Source organism: Dipodomys merriami, unplaced genomic scaffold (assembly GCF_024711535.1).
Source record: "Dipodomys merriami isolate MVZ:Mamm:240054 unplaced genomic scaffold, mDipMer1.0.p SCAF_2616, whole genome shotgun sequence".
NCBI lineage: Eukaryota > Metazoa > Chordata > Mammalia > Rodentia > Heteromyidae > Dipodomys > Dipodomys merriami.
The window spans coordinates 19,265-39,397 of NW_027204067.1; the positions used below are offsets into that span (position 1 = coordinate 19,265).

The 20,133-nt window shown below is 38.2% G+C and overlaps 1 protein-coding gene across 1 annotated transcript; it reads right to left on the reverse strand.

Annotated features, from left to right (window-relative positions):
- Window positions 1-2,557: 2,557 nt before the first annotated feature.
- LOC138837104 (cathepsin O-like) lies at window positions 2,558-19,929 on the reverse strand (the record flags this gene model as incomplete). Its single annotated transcript, XM_070035892.1, has 8 exons — window positions 2,558-3,897; window positions 5,624-5,706; window positions 8,137-8,229; window positions 8,949-9,112; window positions 15,984-16,105; window positions 17,088-17,255; window positions 18,698-18,837; window positions 19,824-19,929. Coding segments are annotated over 7 exons (828 nt in total), but the record flags the coding sequence as incomplete, so codon positions are not given.
- Between the last annotated feature and the right edge of the window lie 204 nt (window positions 19,930-20,133).

Here is a 20,133-nt window from a genome sequence, read left to right on the forward strand (position 1 = left end):
TTTTTTGTTTGTTTTGTATTTTTAGAACACTGTATTTGTTAGGGCACTTGATTACACTGGCAGAAATCTTCTGAAGTTGTTAAAGGAGATTTTCTGGCTCACTTCTCCATTAGCTACCAGAATGCAAGAGAGTGTTAGGAGAAGAGCCCGAAGACTAGGCCTACCTCGGGAACTGGGTTTAGTTCTTGGCATCCCATATATGTGTCATGCTTTGAAAATCCTCTAGCAATTGTCCTCTTTGTGGTGTCAGAGAATAGCTAGCCATTTTCTTTCTCTATGTATCTAAGTTTTATCAGATTTGCACTTTCAGAAAGACTCATTTATCCAATCCCAATACCTGTCCTCCGGGAGGTAGAGTCAGCTATAATGCAAGGGACATTGAGGTAGGAATGAGTAATAGTGCCCACAAGAACAGAGTTCTCTCCAAAAGAATGCAGAGATAAGTAGACTAACTAGCAATCCTATTTATTCCAGATATAATGTTACTGGTAGAATCTAGAATGCATATCACCTTTGACTAGACTGATTTTTCTCTAGCAGACAATAAGTTCTTAAGAAATGGCCTATTCTTTGGTCTCAATTTCAAAGTTTTTAAAGTATCCTATCACCTTGTGGGTCTCTTAACTGCATGTAAAATGGACACTTCATCAGTAGTTATGGTTTCAACATACTGTCATTTCAATCTATAAGTAAATACACTGGATGGTAAGCAAGCAGTCACAAATGAATTAGCTGAAGTGTAATAGACTCTACAGAGTGCAAATAGTGTAGTTCTTTGAACAGACTAAGTTAGAGCCCCCCAAATAATAGTATAATAACATGCAAACACAACCATATGTAAATATTATTCCATTTTACGCAAAAGATTGAACATATTCAGATTTCAGTATGTATGGGCATCTTGAACAAATGCCCCACACTCATGGAGGGATGAATACAATTGTTTCACCTGCTTCACTTGTGTGTGTGTGTGTGTGTGTGTGTGTGTGTGTGTGTGTGTGTGTGTGTACATGCCCATGTGTGTAGTGAGCCGAAGTGTTAAGCTGAAAACACTGAGTCAAACAATACAAATCCTTGATTTGTATTGTTTGTCTAGCAAATTCTGGTTCTGCTAATCACATATCACAAAAATCATTGTAAGGCTGAGTCAGCATTCACCCTGAGACCGTTGAGAATTACTCACAGCAACATTCTGCTGATTTTCATTAGGGCTCGAGAGTTAGCAGTGAGACTGTCACTGCTCTGGGAAAAGTAGTCTGTTAACTTGAGCATCAAACAATCCAAGGATGCAAAGGTAGAGCAGCCTTCCTCATGCAGCTTACCAACAGAAGTTGCCTGCTATCTTGAAGGCCATTTGGGAGCTATTAAATGGCTTACAGGGGACAAATTTATACCAGTACATTTTAAAAGATAAATGTTGGGAGAATATAGACTACAGTAACTTAGGATCAACTGAACCCTAATCTACTTTGAGAATCCTGGGTAAAGGGACATTGAGTTTAGTTAGTAATGTCTAGCCCAAGTAAAAAAAAAAAAAACCAAAACCTAAAATTATGAGGATTTTAGATAGATATGTGGGATGGGCAGAACTGTGACAAAGACAGTTAAACCACAGCGTTACACAAATGCTAACCCTAACTTCATACAAAAAAACAAAACAAAACAAAACAAAAAAACCTTTGGCTGGGTGCTGTTGGCTACTGCCTGTAATCCTAGCTAATCAGGAGGCTGAGATCTGAGGATCGTTGTTTGAAGCCACCCTGTGCAGGAAAGTCCTTTAGCCAGAAGTGGTGCTGTGGTTCAAGTAGTAAGGCACTGGCCCTGCGCAAAAGAAGCTCAGGGACAGAGCTCAGACCCAGAGTTAAAGTCCCAGGACTGGCAAAAAAAAAAAACCAAACCAAACAAAAAACAAAACAAAAAAACCCAAACACCCTTAGGTAATATCTGCTCACTACCAGCTTGCTAAGCCTTATGCTGGTTGTCATTTTAGTACTGATCCCTATAGCTCAGGACCTATGCGACTTAACATCACTTTTAATTTACCTTTAAATACCTTTCTTTCCTTCTGTAGCTTTGGATATACCTCCACATATTCACCTCACAATGTACCTTCAGAATAAACTCATTCTCTTGGGAGACTATCTGTCCACCTTTTAGTTTAGGTAATGCAAGTGAGGATTGATGGGCATTCTACAGGCACACCTCAGTAAAAATGGACAGGCCAATGGATAGATTCTCAAGGCTTGTGTAGCCTGATTAGGGTATTTAAGATTTCTTTTACCTTTATATATTAGGTGATCAAAGAATATTGATGTTGTTGACAAAAACAGACACCCACCCTAGGGAATGAAGGAACGTTGAGGAGTGATTGAGGATGATGAGTAGAATTTGGGAGAACATAAGATCAAGTGTCTAGGAAAACAATACTTGGATATATGTACTTGGGGACAAGCAGTCTGCACAAACAGATAGTATGACAGTCTTGCACAATTGGGTGTCTAATGAGCAGGCACATTCAGAAGAGTTGGAATAAGCAATTTATTCCCTAATGGGCAAATCCCGTCTACACTCCTAATTGGTTAAGCACTATGGGATGTACAATGTTCCCTGGAGTTTTGTTATTTTTCTATTGAGTAATTTAAAATATGTGTCTTTTTAAAACATAAATAAATAAAATAAAATATGCATCTTTGTGGTTAGTTGAATTATAGAAGAGGGTCTTATTTCCACCAATGCTTTGTTCTCTTGTGGGGGAAGGGCTTTCGTGGGTATGCACTTTCTGGCATGTATACATTTTACTTCATGTTCTTGTGGTCAACCCTTTCTTCTGCTAGTTGCACCCCCTTTCTAATGTTTTGCCTACTCTGTTAGGTTGGGAAATTTCAAGTGTGTAGACTTTCTGGCTCTCACACCAGCAAGCTGTAAAGTCATTGTCTAAGAAACCTTTTACATGGGGCTGAATGCCATGTCTTGAAAATGAACCACCACTATTTTCCACAAATGTTAAGGCACCATGACAATACAATTTAAGCTACCCAGGTAGTTCAAAGCCATAAATACCTTGTTTATTATAAATGTTTACAAAATCTAGAACCCTTAGAAATATTAATCATGGTGAAATTTTAAAACTCCTTCAGCATTTGAAAAATAATTTGAACAGTGTTTATATCATATGGAACACCAGTAACACAAACTAGAACCAGGACTTTTCTAGCCTGTTTAAATGATTACAATATTTATTAGTAAAATATCAATATTTGGCTTTCCTAAACATTTTTTGGCCAGTTTTGGGGCTTGAACTCAGAGGCTGAGCACTGTCCCTGAGCTTCTTTTGCTCAAGGCTAGCGCTCTATCACTTGTGCCATAGCACTAGTTCTGACTTTTTCTATTTATGTGGTACTGAGGAATCAAACCCAGGGCTTCTTGCATGCTAGGCAAGCACTCTACCACTAAGGCACATTCCAAGCCCCCCCTAAACATCTTTGTATCTTCTTTTAGGATTGCTTCTTGTTGTTGTAAAAAAGTATTATCAAATGTTATTCCAATAAAGGAAATGAAGAAACCACAAAAAATAAGAGCAACATTGTCCTAGATTCTTTCTTTAGTGGTTGATGCTGCTATTTTAAAGTTTTATTTTAGTCACAGTTTTCTACTTTTTAGAAGCAGTGATGAATCTGAGAAAATGTTTACCACAGTAACTCTTTTGATACAGTTGCCTTTGTGTTTAGTCAGAAGGCCAGCTCCTTTCTTCTGAGTTTCTTACACTGCCACTCAAGAAGTGGTCTGTGGGCTCCTCACAGGATGGGACCGTACTGTTCATTCTGAGCTCACAGTGTTAGGATCCCTGTCCAGGATGCAATTAGATGTATATCAATGGCACAGCATGTGTAGTCATTCCTAGAATTAGCAAAATAAGAATGAGCATAAAGTGTGAAGAACAAGGAACCAAGAGAAAGCCAAAGGGAAATTAAAAAAAAAAGAACCTAGGACAATCACATCTGAGCTGATACACTAGCTTAAGGTATGGTGTTAAAGGAGTAGTATGTAGAATTCTAGGAAGACAGTGAGATTCAAATATTATAGACACCTAGAGATAAAAGAGTACAGAGAGTGGCAGAATGCTGACAGTGTCAAGAATGTTAGAGAAGTCTTTAGGCACAAAGCCATACTCCTAGGGCAATTAGGGTATCAAACAGTGAAGCATAAGAGAGGGAGAGAGAAAAAACATCTAGAAAAAATATTTTCTTCTTTGCTACAGAGCAAAGAGTAAAATCTGAGAGTCATACTGAAATGAAATTTTCTCAACAGTGATTTTCCCTCAGGCAATACAGCTTGAAGTTTCTTATCTCACACCTGTCATACTGATCTTTATTTTGGAGGTAGTTGGATTTGTACTCAGGACCTTGCACTTACTCAGCAGGCACTTGAGCCACACCCCTAGTCCATTTGGCTTTACTTTTCAGCTAGTGTTTCTCTTTTACCCAGACTGGCCTAGCACTGAAACCTCCTAATGATACATCCTGAAGAGCTTGGATGATAGGTATGGAACAGATGTGGTCTTTGATTTTCAGAAGAAATTCATCCCTTTGTCCTTTTGTTTTCTTTACTATTCAAAGGTAAGCTCCATATGACCAAGTAAAGCAGCTAGTCCGTCAAATATGTATGTTCTTCCATCAGAAGGCTGCTGCTGAAAGGCATCTATTCCATTAGGTTGGGCCATTCTAATTTTAGTCTAGTGATTATATCTTACATGAAAAGAAAGTCTTGGGGCTGGGAAGGTAGCTCAGTGGTAGAGCGCTTGCCTTGCATGCATGAGGCCCTGGGTTCGATTCCTCGGCACCACATAAGCAGAAAAATAAAAAGCCGGAAGTGGTGCTGTGGCTCAAGTGGTAGAGTGCTAGCCTTGAGCTGAAGAGCTGAGGGACAGCACCTAGGCCCAGAGTTCAGGCCCCACGACTGGACCCCCCCAAAAAAAAGAAAGAAAAGAAAAGAAAGTCTTATAACCTCTGATTCCAGCTGATCAAATAAAAAGGAAATAAAAAAATCAAAGAAAGAAAGAAATGAGAGGGGCTGGGAAGGTGGCTCAGTGGTAGAGCGCTTGCCTTGCAGGCATGAGGCCCTGGGTTTGATTCCTCAGCACCACATAAGCAAAAATAAAAAAAGCCAGAAGTGGCGCTGTGGCTCAAGTGGTAGAGTGCTAGCCTTGAGCTGAAGAGCTGAGGGACAGCACCCAGGCCCAGAGTTCAGGCCCCACAACTAGACCCAAAAAAATTAAAAAAAAAAGAAAGAAAGAAACTAGAACAGAATATGACAAAAACATAAAAATAGCTTCTTCATTTACAATTTTAAAAAGTATTTTAAAAAGGCTTTCAATGAACACTTAAATAGCTTCTTCAAGTTGGAGGTCCTTAAAACTGGTCCCAATCTAAATTTTGTCCCAGAGTAGGACATGTTTCACAGGTTTCCCTGTAAGCTGAGGGGCTGGAGTTCCTCTGAAAGTCTACATAAAGGGGACACATGCCACATAGGTAAATACTACTAGATCTAAGAAGCTTGTGTAGGTTGTTGCTGAAGCTTGTAGTGGAGCAATATTTAGAATGAAGCAGTGAATGACCCTTCTTGCCTTGTGTAAACTTTTCTTTCTCAGCTGTCTCTTGATATTTCCAGTGGATCACACAGATACAGCAGACACAGAATCCGCGATACCTAAGATAAAAACAAACAAACAAATATTAGTACTTTATATTTGCTCTTCATCTGTCTTCAAGCAGAAAAGTAAAGTTATTTTTTATTTAGGTTTGGAATCAGCTGTTGTCTACTAAAAAATAAGGTAATGGTTAGTGCTACCAGAGGGGAAAAAAAACTCAAAACCTGAGCAATGGTGGCTCATGCCTGTAATCTTAGCTATTCAATAGGCTGATATCAGTTCAAAGCCAATCTGAGTGAGAAAGTTACTTTCAATTAACTAGCAAAAATACAGAAGTGAAGATGTAGGTCAATTGGTAGAGTGCCAGCCTTGAATAAAAAAAAAATTCCAAGGAGAGCTCAAGACCTTGAGTTAAAGCCCTAACAGCAGTCCACACACAAAAATAATGATATGCTTAATATTTTATATCAAGACACTAAAATTTTACAACCAAATATTAGTGAACCTAAAAGATGAATGCATCTGAGACCAATTTATTTCATTGCTATGTATTTCTTAGCGGAAATAAAATAGCTGGTCAGGTTAACTATAAACAAAATTTCAGGTTGTAAACTCTATAATTTGAACTTGAATAAAATTTCAATAAATTTCATGTGTCCTGTCCTTTCTTAGCCTGAAGCTCAACACCATACCCAAAGCAGTAAGTAGCAGTAAGTAAGTCTGAATTTTCTTGTAGTGATCCCCAGCTTTGAATTCTCTAGAGGATGTGGAACAGTAGCTACATGATGCCACTGTTCATAGAGTAATATAATTTTCAGGATACACTGGTGGGAAGAATTTAGGCCACTGATGATCACTGATGATGCAGCCAGATCGTTGGATAGTTGCACTGGGAAAGCTAGTGGGAGACTTTATCTCAAGTCATCCTAGGCAGCTGTAGGGCTGGGGGTAAAGCATCAGCATTGTTGCCATCATTATAAATCAATGTTTGAACTGTAATCTCACCATTATCCTGCTAGAGCTTTGAAAACAGCTCCCCCTCAGCACAAATCCAACCATTCACTTCCCATTAGGACAATTAGGCCAGTGAGGGGCAACAGCAATTTACCTTCCAGTTTCATACACAGGAAGTACCAGGCAATTAGGACAAGTACAAGCCTGGCTTGCCCTCAGCTTTGGCAGGCAGACTTTAGGGACATGAACTATCCCCAGTAAATAACGTATAAGAACCTTCATTGGAGGAAGAGCTGAGGTTATTTACTAACATTCCTGGGTTCTATTTTATGGAATGTTCAGAGAGTAATCATTAGATTGAATCAAAACACTGACTGATAACTTTTCCCCTAATTTTATTTTAGTCTCACCATCTGGAAAGTTCTACCAATTTTAAACACTTGTATCCTTTATATGATAGAACTCACTGCAATGAAAAATTCAAAGTTGCTTTCTATCTGAAATTTAGATAGCTTGATTTTAGAGAGTATGCTGATTTTCCATACTGGCCTGAAATTCAAGACTTAGAATATATTTTTGGATACAGGTTCAGCATAGATCTTAGAGTGCTTCAGCTTTTTTATTCAGTTTGTAGTTGATAATTTTTAAGTTTGTATATAGTACATGGCTAATTCTCTAAATATCAGTGGGCATTTTGCTAGAATTGTATATTTGATAAGGATGAAATTAAGTCAGAATCAAGAATGATACTTAGCTTTTTCTGTTTTCAAAGAAAGAAAATGGAACCATATTTTTTTCTTTCACTTTGGTTTTCTTCTTTTGCAGGGCTAGGGATGAAACCCAGAGCTTTGCATATGCTAGGTGCCCAACATTGAGTGCTTCTCTGAAGACATATGATCATTAAGCAGGAATTAAAATGCACAAATCAGGAAAAAATCACAATGTAAAAGTGAATTTAGAACAGAAAGATATTTCTGGAGTGGCTCAGCAACTTGAGTGTTCATCTGATCTCTGAAGTAGTTAACTTCAGTAATGAATTGTTTGGGGTAATGTTTTGAAAAACAAGTGAATGACATATTTAAGTTTTCTACTTCACAATGTGAACGTGGCTGAGCACTGGTGGCTAATGCCTATAATCTTAATCTTTTCATGAAGCTGAGATTTGAGGATTATAGTATGAAGTCAGCCACGGCAGGAAAGTCCAATGAGACTCTTACCTTCAATAAACTACCAAAAACCTAGAAGTGGAGCTGTGACTCAAGCAGCAGTCTTGCCCTTGAGTAAAAACACTCAGGGACAGTGCCTATACCATTCTGAGTTCAAGCTCTAGGACCAGCACAAAAGAAACAATGTGAATATGTTCAACAGTGCCTCTTTTTAAAATTTTCAACAGGGTGAAGATTAACTTATTAGTACAAAGTACTCTGAGTTTGCTGACAGCATTTTCTAAATTAGAAATATTTACAATTTTAATATTCCCAAAGAATATTAATTGATACTTAGCCAGAAGTTTGCAAAACAAATCTATGACTTACCACAAATATTACTGCCCATTTTCACATGTGCATAGCCATCTACTCCCCAGGAACGCCCCCAGGAGTTCCGAACTATCCAGTATGGAATTCTTCCTAAAAACAGAAAGTGTTAATAACTTCTACTTGGTAGGAATGCATGAATTTCATATAAAGTTGGCAGAGTCCAAATAAATCTACTAGTTCTGAAAAAGATATTAAGTGTAATACATTTACATATATATTGCATAAATTATGTTATATAAGTGTAAGTAAACAAGCTTCATAATTAACAGTTGTATTTAGTATATACTCATTAGAATACATGTCTAATTCTAGTAAATTAGGTGGGGGAAGGAGTATTAGAGATGTGTGACAAATCAGGAAATAGTTATCTTTTCCCAACATTGATTCCAAATATTCCAAATAACAACTGCATTATTTTTTTTCCTTAGTCCAAGACTGGGACTCAAACTTGAGGCTTTTGCTCACTGGCAGGTGCCCTACCACCTAAACCATGATTCCAACCTCTAAAAGGTTGGTTAGTTTTTTTTCTTTTTTGTATTATTTAAGTTAATAATATATCGGAATCAGGCTGGGAAGATAGATCAGTGACAGACCACTAGCTTTGTATGTGTATTACACTAGGACAAACCTTCAGCTCTCCATAAACCAAAAAAAGACATCAACAATTGATAAGTGGTAGTACATAGAATATTTACATCTGAGAGGTCACCTACAAGTCAGTTCTTAGGCATTACACACCAAACTGTATTGCTCTACAGGTTGGCCTTTTTGGCAGAGTTCAACCTGGATAGTGTGTTGTAATCACTCACCTGTTTTATCAAACCCAGTTACGAGGACAGCATGGTTTGCTTCTCCACTAGAGCAGTGGTGCTGTATTATGCCTCCCAGGTAATCTTGCCAACTCACCGCATCTACCACCACAACCAAAGGACCAAAGGTCAAAAGTGCTCTTGCCATCTCATCTTCCTGCTCACTACCAAGACAGAAAAGCATAACATGGGCAAGGTAATAATCAAAATAGTCTTGCAAATCTGCATATTGTTAGGGATACGTTTGGTTAAAATTACAAATGACCTAAACAACAGAGGGTAAGAGATGACTTGAACAAGGACATTTTAGTACGGTCTGAGGCCCCAAGATAACAGAACTCAGCCTTCATACTCACTATCTTCTCGGCCTACACCTGCTGATAGATCTCCCACCATTTAACATATGTTTTTGACAGCAGGAAGGGGAAAGGCAATGAGGTGCTACATCTCTGTTGAGAAGAATCCTAAGAAATGATATGTACTTCTGCATGTAAAGATCTCCCTGGCCAGGGGAGAGTTACCTGTCCCAGTCTGGCTTAAAGAAAGATGGAAAAAAAGAGTTTATAATAGTTGGCTGGCAAAGTATTCAGGTTAAAATAACATAGTAATTGCTTGGATAACAACAGTGTAAAGATTCGATATTCAGAAATTCTTTGTCATCACACTATGTGAGAACTGAGAGCCTAAGCAACTTAGGTTAATGAATTTCCAATACAGAAACTGCACACTGGAAATGATATACTAGACAATATGTCAAAATAAATAAAGCAATAAAAACTGAAGAACTATTAAGTTGCCTGGGAAACTGGGTGCTACATGGCCAGAATGGCAAACAGTTACGACTTTCACAATTGTGATGGAGAACATACTCACCATTTGGCCTCCATGGATCACAAAAGTATGTGATAAAACCATCATGTACACAGTTCAAAGGACAGCTTCGTGGGTGGAAGATGCAGAACCAAGGTAGTGATAGTTCAGGCCATTAGTAGCATGGTGTGGTTTATTACTGCAGTGAGTGTGGTGGCTTAGCAGACAGAGTAAATAATCTTCTCGGTGTCCAGCTTGGGACCAGTTTATAGTAAGGAGATTCTGACTACACATGAGGAAAACCCTGAGTTCATAAACCATGCACTTTATGACACACAAGCCAGGCAGCAATTTCTAGAATTTATTCATGTGAACTATTCAGCTAAAATTTGTGTTTTGGACATCACAAGCAGGCATTTCTAATATTTGCTCTAGAAGTGAAAATTCTTTCAGATAATTCCAATACAAACAAAATTATAATAAAATTTTTCAAAGGTATAATGAAAGAAACCAAGCTTTAAATTTCCCCAAACCCAGATTCAAATTGCATTTATACATTATAGTCATTGTTTCTACCTTGCTGAATCAACACAGCCTAATACTATTGAGTTTCATAACCTGTAAGTTATACAGCATGTCTGGGATGAATTCTATTCTAACCTCTTAATAAAAATTCTTTCTTCATTTTTAAATCGTTGAAGAGAAATTTTGTGCAGCACAGATCTTGGTATATGATGTATATGTTATTGTCTTTAAATTATCTGAACATGTTGTAATGTAAATGGGACACATATGACAATCTCTATGTTTACTATAGCATAGTTTTTTTTTTCCATCCAATTAAAACAAGGCAGAAAAGAGAGAACTGAGATTTGAGGTCAATCCAGGCAAAAAGTTTAGTGAGCCTCTCTCTAAAATGTCAGATTTAAATGAGTAAAAAAAAAAAGTGAATTTCAGAGGAGCAAAAGATAGAATTGTGTGTGTGTGCACATGTGTGTGCGTGTGTACTCACGTCAGTCTTGGGGGCTTGAATGCAGAACTTGGCTTGCAGTCCCTGAGGTATTTGTTGTTGTTGTTGTTGTTGTTGTTGTTGTTTGGGGCTGGACCTGGGGCTGGAACTCAGGGCCTTGGGTACTGTCCCTAAGCTTTTTGTCCAAGGCCAGCAATGTATCATTTGAGTCAAAGTTCCACTTCTAGATTTTTTTGGTAATTTACTGGAGATGAGAATCTCATGGACTTTCCTGCCAGATCTGGCTTCAAATGGTGATCTTTAGATCTCAGCTTCCTGAGTAGCTATGATTAGAAGCATGAGCCATTAGCACTGGCCTGAATTCCTTTTAATGATATTATGGAAGTACGTTTCCTTCTGTGCACACCCCACATTAAGGAGCAAGGTGCATTTTCTCAAGTCCTCATTTTAGGAAACACATTACCTTTATCCCCAAAGGAGCATTAACAAGGTTTCTGAGGCTGCTACACATACTATGTAAACCCCTCATTGCCTGGCAGCCAGAGATCACAACTCTTTGATGTGAGGTTTCTAGGTTTCCCAGACCCTGTCAGCAAAAGGAACCTGGCTTGACAACCTGCCAGTCCCAGGCACACATGCTCATTTAAGAACTCTATTTCATCCAAGGATCTAATTTCCTTCGTGGCTCCCTTATGCTGCTCTGTACTGCTACCATCTGGGTAAAGATATTCTCATATGTTCAGGCTTGGAAAGTCACTGGCATTCTGTTTCCTTATTCATATCCATTTTCTCTGCTTCAAAAAGTTGTGTAAATTCTCCATCGTATTTATTTGATGAAGCTATGAGTGGGTAGAGTTTTCTTTGGACTTTATCACCCCCAGACACCTATTTTGCACTTGTTCACTAGGTTACAATGATTCTTGGGTACCGTCCCTAAGCTTTTTGTTTCGTGTACACTTTTAAAGCATATTTAAAGGCATATTAACCTATGAAAAGGTACCTCCTTTGGATTTTTTCATTTTAAAAAATTATTTTAATTTTTTAAATACATTTTTATTGTAAAAATACAGTTACATGAGCAAGGTAATGAGTACATTTCCTATCAAGCATTGTTACCTCCTTTGTTTTTCCCCTACTCTCCCTTCCCTTACACTTCCAAAACTATGCTTCGCCCTTTCCCCATTCCCTTCTCCCAACCTAATTTGTAAAGTTCTTTTTCAACATAGTGTCTTGTATATCTCATTGTTATAATGGGTCAACCTGTATCCCTATTTAAGCATTTTGTTTTTTCCCTTCCCCTCCCCAAGGTGAGAAGTGTATATACCAGATGCAGGACACTGGAAACAAAAACAGTCAAAACAGGAGTTATACTGTAGGGGCAGAACATACAAAGAAAAACAAATCACATTGGAAAATTATAAATATGTTAGGAACAACAGCAAGAAAGAAAAAAAAAACACTTGTGTCCCTATCTTGGGGTTCATTTTGCTTATCATCTTATCTGGTCATATGTACATAGTTTTTTTTTACCTTTTCTGCTTGTACCAGATATATACTAGTTATTGCAAATAAGGGAAACCATAGGACCTATGTTTCTTTGGGCCTGGCTTACTTCACTTAATATAATTTTTTCCAAGTCTTTCCATTTCCTAACAACTGGGGCAATGTCATTCTTTCTGATGGAGGCATAGAATTCCATTGTGTTTGTGTGTGTGTGTGTGTGTGTGTGTGTGTGTGTGTGTGTGTGTGTGTGTGTGTGTGTGTGTGTGTGTGTGTGTATCACATTTTCTTGATCCATTCATCTACTGAGGGGCATCTGGGTTGGTTCTATATCTTAGCTATGGTAAATAATGCTGCAATAAATATAGTTGTGCTGGTAGCTTTAGTATGGTCTTGTTTGTGATCATTTGGGTAAATGCCCAGAAGTAGGACTGCTGGGTCATAGGGGAGCTCTATGGAGAGTGGTTGAACAAGTTTACACTCTCACCAGCAATGCAGTAGGGTTTCCTTCTGGCCACATGCCCTGAAGCATCTGTTGTTATTAGATTTCTTGTTTATAGCCATTCTAACTAGGGTAAGGTGGAATCTCAATGTTGTTTTGCTTTGCATTTCTTTTATGGCTAGAGAGGCTGAGCAGTTCTTCATGTATATTGGCCATTCTTATTTCTTCTTCAGAGAAGTTTCTCTTTAAGTCTTTAGCCCACTTGTTTATCAGGCAGTTGTTTTGAGGATTTGTTGTTGGGGGATTTAATTTTTTTTGAGTTCCAAGTACATTTTAGTTATGAGACCCTTATCCATTGTATGGCTAGTGAACATCTTCTCCCAGTCTGTGGGCTTTCTATTGATCTTGCTAGCTATGTCCTTTGCCATGCAGAAGCTCTGCAATTTCATGCAATCCCATTTGTCCAACCTTTCTTTGATTTGTTGTGTTTCTGGGTCTCTATTGATAAAATTTCAGCATGATATCCAACAAAAATGAATACACAAATTACCAGCTCCTCTAAGACAGAGCAAAGGCCGTACTCAGAGGCAATTTCATAGCTCTGAGTTCCTACATCAACAAATTGGAGAGATCTGAAACCAACAATTTAATGAGACATCTGAACCCCCTTGAAAAAGAGCAGCAAATTAAACCCCAATCCAGTAGATGGAAAGAAATAATTAAAATTAAATCAGAATTAAATGAATTAGAATCCAATAAAATCATAGAAAGAATCAACAAAAGAAAGAGATGGTTCTTCAAAAAAATTAACAAAATTGACACACTCTTAGCAAATCTCATCAGAAAAAGAACAGAACACACTCAAAAAACAAACTCAGAGATGAGAATGGAAACATCACCACAGAAACAACCAAGATTCAGAACATTATAAGGGAATACTTCTCAAACTTTTATGCTAATAAGTTTGAGAATCTCAAGAAATGGACGATTTTCTAGCAAAAACTAAACCAGGATGAGTTAAACCAACTTAACAGACCCATATCAAGCATCGAAATAGAAACAGCAATAAGAGACCTCCCATAAAAGAAAAGCACAGGAACGATGGATTTACAGCAGAGTTCTACAAGGCCTTCAAAGCAGAGTTCACAGCAATATTCCTCCAAATTTTCAATGAAATTGAAAGAGAAAATTCATTACCTCACTTTCTATGAAGCCATTGTAACCCTCATCCCAAAACCAGGCAGAGACTCATCAAAGAAAAAGAACTATAGAACCATTTCTATGATGAACATCAATGCAAAACTTCTCAACAAAATTTTGGGCAATCCACTTCAACAATTCATAAAAAACATCATACACTATGATTAAATAAGGTTCATTTCAGAGATGCAAAGTTGGCTCAATATATGCAAATCAATTAATATAACTCATCAAATCAACAAGAGCAAGGATAAGAACCACATGGTTATCTCAACAGATGCAGAAAAAGAATTTGGCAAGATCCAACAACACTTTATGATGAAGGCTCTGGAAACACTAGGAATCCATGGAACATTCCTCAATAAAATAAAGGCTGTATATGACAAACCTACAGCCAGCATTATACTTGGAGGAGAACACTAAAACCATTTTCTCTAAACTCAGGAACAAGACAAGGATTTCCACACTCTACACTTATCTTCAATTTAGTATAAGAATGCCTAGCTACAGCATTAAGACAAGATGCAAACATAAAGGGGATCCAAATAGGGAAAGATGAACTAAAACTCTCCCTCTTTGTAGAGGACATGATCTTGTATTTAAAGAATCCCACAGACTCCACTCCCAAATTACTTGAGTTGATCGGAGACTTTGGCAAAGTAGCAGGATATAAAATTAACCCTCAAAAATCAATGGCTTTTCTGTAATACAACAATGAGAAGAGTACAGCTGAAATCAGGAAAGCAACTCCCTTTGTAATAGCCTCATAAAAAATAAAATACCTAGGAATTAACTTAACTAAAGAAGTGAAGGACCTCTATGATGAAAATTTTAAAAACCTGTAAAAGGAAATAAAAGCAGAATTTAGGAAGTGGAAAAACCTCCCATGCTCCTGGATTGGAAGGATCAACATCGTGAAAATGGCAATACTTCCCAAGGATATCTACAAATTCAATGTGATACCTATCAATATTCCAAACTCATTCTTCAATGAAATAGAAGAAGTAATCCAAAAATTCATATGGAACAATAAAAGACCCCGATAAGCAAAAATGATCCTTAACAGAAAGAATAGTGCTGGAGGAATATCAATATTAAATTTCAAACTCTACTACAAAGCCATAGTAATCAAAACAGCTTGGTACTGACACAAGAACAGACCTGAGGACCAATGGAATAGAACTGAAAACCCAGAAATGAACCCATAGACCTATAGCCACCTAATCTTTGATAAGGGAGCTAAAAAAATAGAATGGAAGAAAGATAGCCTCTTCAGTAAATGGTGCTGGTAAAATTGGTTAAATGCCTGTAGAAAACTGAAGTTAGATCCCTATATATCACCCTGCACCAGAATCAACTCCAAATGGATCAAAGATCTCAAAGTCAAAGCAGATATCCTGAAAACATTACAGGAAGGAATAGGAGAAACCCTTGGCCTCTTTTTGATTTTTAACCCAGTCCTTTCCCCCTGACAATTTGTGTCTATCCCCAAAATGCCACCCTGCCTACACAATGCATAACTAATTTTCACTCAAAGTCTTGGTTTGTGGTTTTCTTACAGCTGATGCCTGTTTGGAGAATGCTCCAAACTTCTTCTTGGCCAGAAAGTCTATATGATTTTGGATGGACTCAACATAAGGCTGAAATAAGTTGACGGTACTATTGCATCTGAATTTGATAAAAGGGAGCTTATAAATATAAAATTACGCTTTAAGGTTGATTTAAATTCCTAATTTTAATTTCTTATTTCTAGTGAAAAGACCCATTTTTTAAAAGCCACATTTAAGAAACATCAGTCAGGTACTGGTGGCCCATCTCTGTAATCCCAGCTTCTCAGGAAGCTAAGATCTGAGAATCACAGTTTGAAGTTAGCTGGTACACATTCTATCTCCAATTAATTAGCAAAAATATAGACTGAAGGAGTTGTTCAAATGGTAGAGTACCAGTCCTGAGCAAGAAAACCAAATGAGAGCTTAATATAAGCCCTAGAAGTGGAAAAAGAAATAGAGAGAAAGAGATAGAAAGAGGAAATGAAAGAATAGCATGTATCATATCCCAATAGATCATAAGTTAGAAATGTATACAGACCAACACAAGAGAATATGGTATTTACCTGAAGTCATGTGAAGTATAGTCTTTGACTGACACTCCAGACTGGGACAAAGAGAAGTAACGGCACAGGCCATTTTGAGCTTTAAATGGGTATTCAGAGTCTTCCACTAGCTTCACCTGAGTCTACAAGAAAACAGTGCTCCAATGTCTTCAGTGTCAGTTGGTTTAAAATTTCAATAGAACTGTTTTCCCTCACTGTCATGTGGGCAGGAGTTGTTAAATTAAGACTTTAGTCTTGTAATAGACTTCCTAGCCAACTATAGTTAGTATCTTGCTTTGACTACAATTTTTCTTATGCCTTTCTTTCTTAGACTTACGCTGCAAAAGACCATTGATCATCTTTCTCCTGAGGGTGTGACCATCACAGACTTTCCCAGGATTTCTACCTATGTGTTAGCTACTACAATGATCTCTATATAGTCAATGGCTAACTCATACATGGCATTTGAACTTAGGGCCTCCACTTGTCTGGTACAGTGCCAGTGAGCCACACTTCTAGCCCCATTTTTCACTGGTTATGTACAAAATATAATCAGTGCAATCTAGGATGCAAGCCTGCTCCATGATCTGCCTACTTTAGGCTTCCATGGTAGCTGGTGTACAGTAACACACCATCGACTCTATCTTGCCTCTGTAGAGATGAGATCTTGTCGACTTTTCTGCCTAGGCTGGCCTGATACATAGATCCTCCTAATCTAAGTCTCTTATGTAGTCTGAGATAGCAGGAGTGCACCATTGCATACAGTTATGGGTTGAGAAGGGGCTTTGTCTGGTGAGCTTTCTGCCCAGACTTATCTTGAACTTTGATCTCTCATTCTCAGCTAGAATTATGGATAGCACCACCAGTACCCATCTTAGGCCACTTATACTGATACCATGTCTGTTCAGAAAATAGATCCCAGATAAGAATCTTCACCATTGGCTATTCTATGGTGAAGCTCTATGCTTGGAAGCCATTCCTTCTGAAACCTTCTAACTAATTCCCTCCCAATTTGGCCATTTAACTTTCTAAAGTTGAAAACAGTGGAGTTTGTGAGAATAACTGAACTGTGAACTCACATAAAGAAGCTAAGAGACCAGGAATTAAGGGCTGAGAAGCAGTCACCTTGTTTAGCCATCTCAAAGCATTGAGTGGAGAGCCTCCTCCACAGCCATCGTCCTTATAGGAGCAATCGAGGACCTGCTGCACGCTGAGGACTTCCAAAGGCTCCCCTTGTATGGCACGTGCAGACTCCACGGCACCCACCACACTGAAGGCCCAGCACCCTCCGCACTGTGTGAGAACAAAGTTGAGGAGGGTAATAGTGACTAGTATACAATGTGTTACATCAAACTGACCAATGGTTCTAAATAGGCCAAGTGATGAAATCTAGCAACGTTTCCAAGAGCTGGAATCTACCCAACTATGCATCTCCATTGTCTAACTTTGCCAACTGAAATGCAAAAAAATGAAACCAAAATTCTCTTTGAAACAAGGGCATCTAATTATTTTTAAGATTCAATCAGTAAAGTCACTAGCCTAAGTAACACAGGGTAAAGTTAATGATCCAGAACTAGTAACATTTGAACAACTGATGACACTTGGAGAGAGTTGGTTCATTGAGCATATGACTTCTCTAAGTGGATTCTCTACTGGAGATTGCACACTGACTTCCACTGATGGATTGGTATACCAATGGACCATGATGCTAGTGTGTACCTAGTGTGTACCTACTAAGTGTGTCTATCACACATGCACTGCATATGTCCCAAGAAAGAATAGTATTGCCCAAATACTGCTGAGTCATTGCTGATTGCGGATCTATAATCAGGTTCCTATTTAAAAGATAAGAATAGGGTAAAAAGACTTATTCTAAAAGAATAGAAGAGACAGAGGGAGTGGCCTTAGAGAGGGGAAAAGGAAGCAAGATCCTTAAAAAAGGCAAATCTGAAAACAGACCAAAATCCTTAGAGTCTCAGCCTCCTGAATATCTAGGTTGCCCAGCCATGGATGTACTTTGTGGTGTGTGTATGCTGATTTTGGAGCTTGAACTGAGGACCTGGGCACTGTCCATGGACTTTTGTGCTTAAGGCTAATGCTCACCACTTGAATCCCACTTCTGAAATTTTTGGTGTTTAACTGGAGATGAGTCTCACAGACTTTACTGTCTGGGCTGGCTTTGAACCACAATCCTCAGACCTCAGCTTCCTGAGGATTATAGGTGTGAGCCACCTGTGTCCAGGCTGAAGGTACTTTTAAGAATCACAAGGTGAGAATAGGGGTGGCTTTATTGATGGAGCAACTGTATGGGGTACAGTAGAGAACAGAGGATACCTGTCTACACTATTGGCAAATGTAGGCATGCAGCTTAATCATTCACTTTTTGAATTATGTAACAGTAAGTGTTCCCCTTCTCCAGCTCAACACATGTGATTCTACAGGAATCTCAGTACCTGTGGTACAGCTGCTGGGACATATCCCTGAGTTAGTGTGCTAGGGGCAACTGCAATTAGTGAGTGAATACAACAAAGAAGATTGATGGCGAGGAATAAAAGTTAGGTTTGCCATCTGCATCTCATTCCTCAAAGATTCTCCCTTCATTATCATTTTTGCATGACTGATGTGTGCTTTTTACCTAGAAGAAAATGATGAGTCTCATTACATGTTTGATAGCACTTGACCTCTAAGGTAATATCCAATGTTAGATGATTAAGAGAAATCAAACGTGAGCTCACCATCTGCTGGCTTCTCACTTGCGTGACAACATGCTTGTCTCTCCAATCAAATCTCAGTGGCAAGGACACGTTGAGGATGGGCTTGTACATTTCTGTGGGTTGTCTGGGAAACATGGCAGGTTTGCTCCTTAAATAGATAGCTGAGTGGAAACAGGAAAGGAAGATACAACAGGGAGTATATTAGAAGGAGGGCCCTTAGGAACTCCTTCTGGAGCATATCTTCTAACAGAAAAGGCAGCTCTTTGGTAAACCTGCCAGGTTAATCTTCCCCTGTGCTGTTTTGCAACATGGAACATATTCACTGAAGGCCACTCAACAGAATTCCTGCCACAAGGTGGAGCTAACTCATAAAATGACCCATTTGATACAATCAGGTCAACAATAAAACTGTATATAATTCCTTCCATCTCTCCCTCCCTCCTTCCCTCCTTCACTTCCTTCCTTCCTTCCTTCCTTCCTTCCTTCCTTCCTTCATTCCTTCTTTCTTCCTTCCTTCTCTCTCTCCCTTCTTCCCTCCTTCTTTATTTTCTTCCTTACCTTCTCTTTCTTTGCTCATTCTTCCTGGGCAAGTTCTTCGCCTCTTGAGCCACATGCTAGGTCTTTTTGCTTTGTGTTTGGGCCAGCCTCTTACTGCAGTCTTCCTACCTCTACCTCCAGTAGAAAGGATTACAGATATAAGCCTCTATGCCTTGCTTGTTCTTTGGTATGGATCTCCTTTGTTGTCTAAGCCTTGAACTTTGATCTTCTCATCTCAACCTGTTTTGTAGCTGGGCATGTTCTGCCACACCTGGTTCTTTAATATCCTTTCTTTCATCATAATCTAAAAAACTGTAAGTGTCCTGAATAGAAACTGTATCACAAAACTGTAGAAGCCAAGAGACAATTGTCCCTTATAGTTACATAGCCTTGTATGTAAAATGTTAGTTTCTAAATAGTTACTTTCAAAGTGTTGGGAATTTATTTTTCTTATGGTTAGTACTTAGTACATGAAAAATAATGCATAAGTATTTAATAAATATGAACTATTATTAATTTACCAGATTTGAAATTAAAGTATCATTCAAAAACTCAGCAAAGATGTCAAGAAGCAGGAAATCAAACATTCCAGAGTGCCATAAGAACATACCTTTAAACTCTTCAGGGAACAAATAAGAAAACTGATTTACTCCATAGAAGGCAGTGGTGTTCTCCCAAGGAGAAGAATTCAAGAATCGATGTCTACGAAGACTTTCCTAAACAACAACAAGAAGAAGGTATTTTATGTCTACTTTATCAGCTAAAGCAATCTCTGGGTGAATAACTTGGAGATGTTTCCAGGTACAAAAGTAAAAGCTTGGTTTATTTCCTTCATATTATAACTAAATATTGTATAAGAAATCTGTATCTGATGTATAAACATTTTGTTTTTAGAATTATTAGCCATATCTGATTTATAA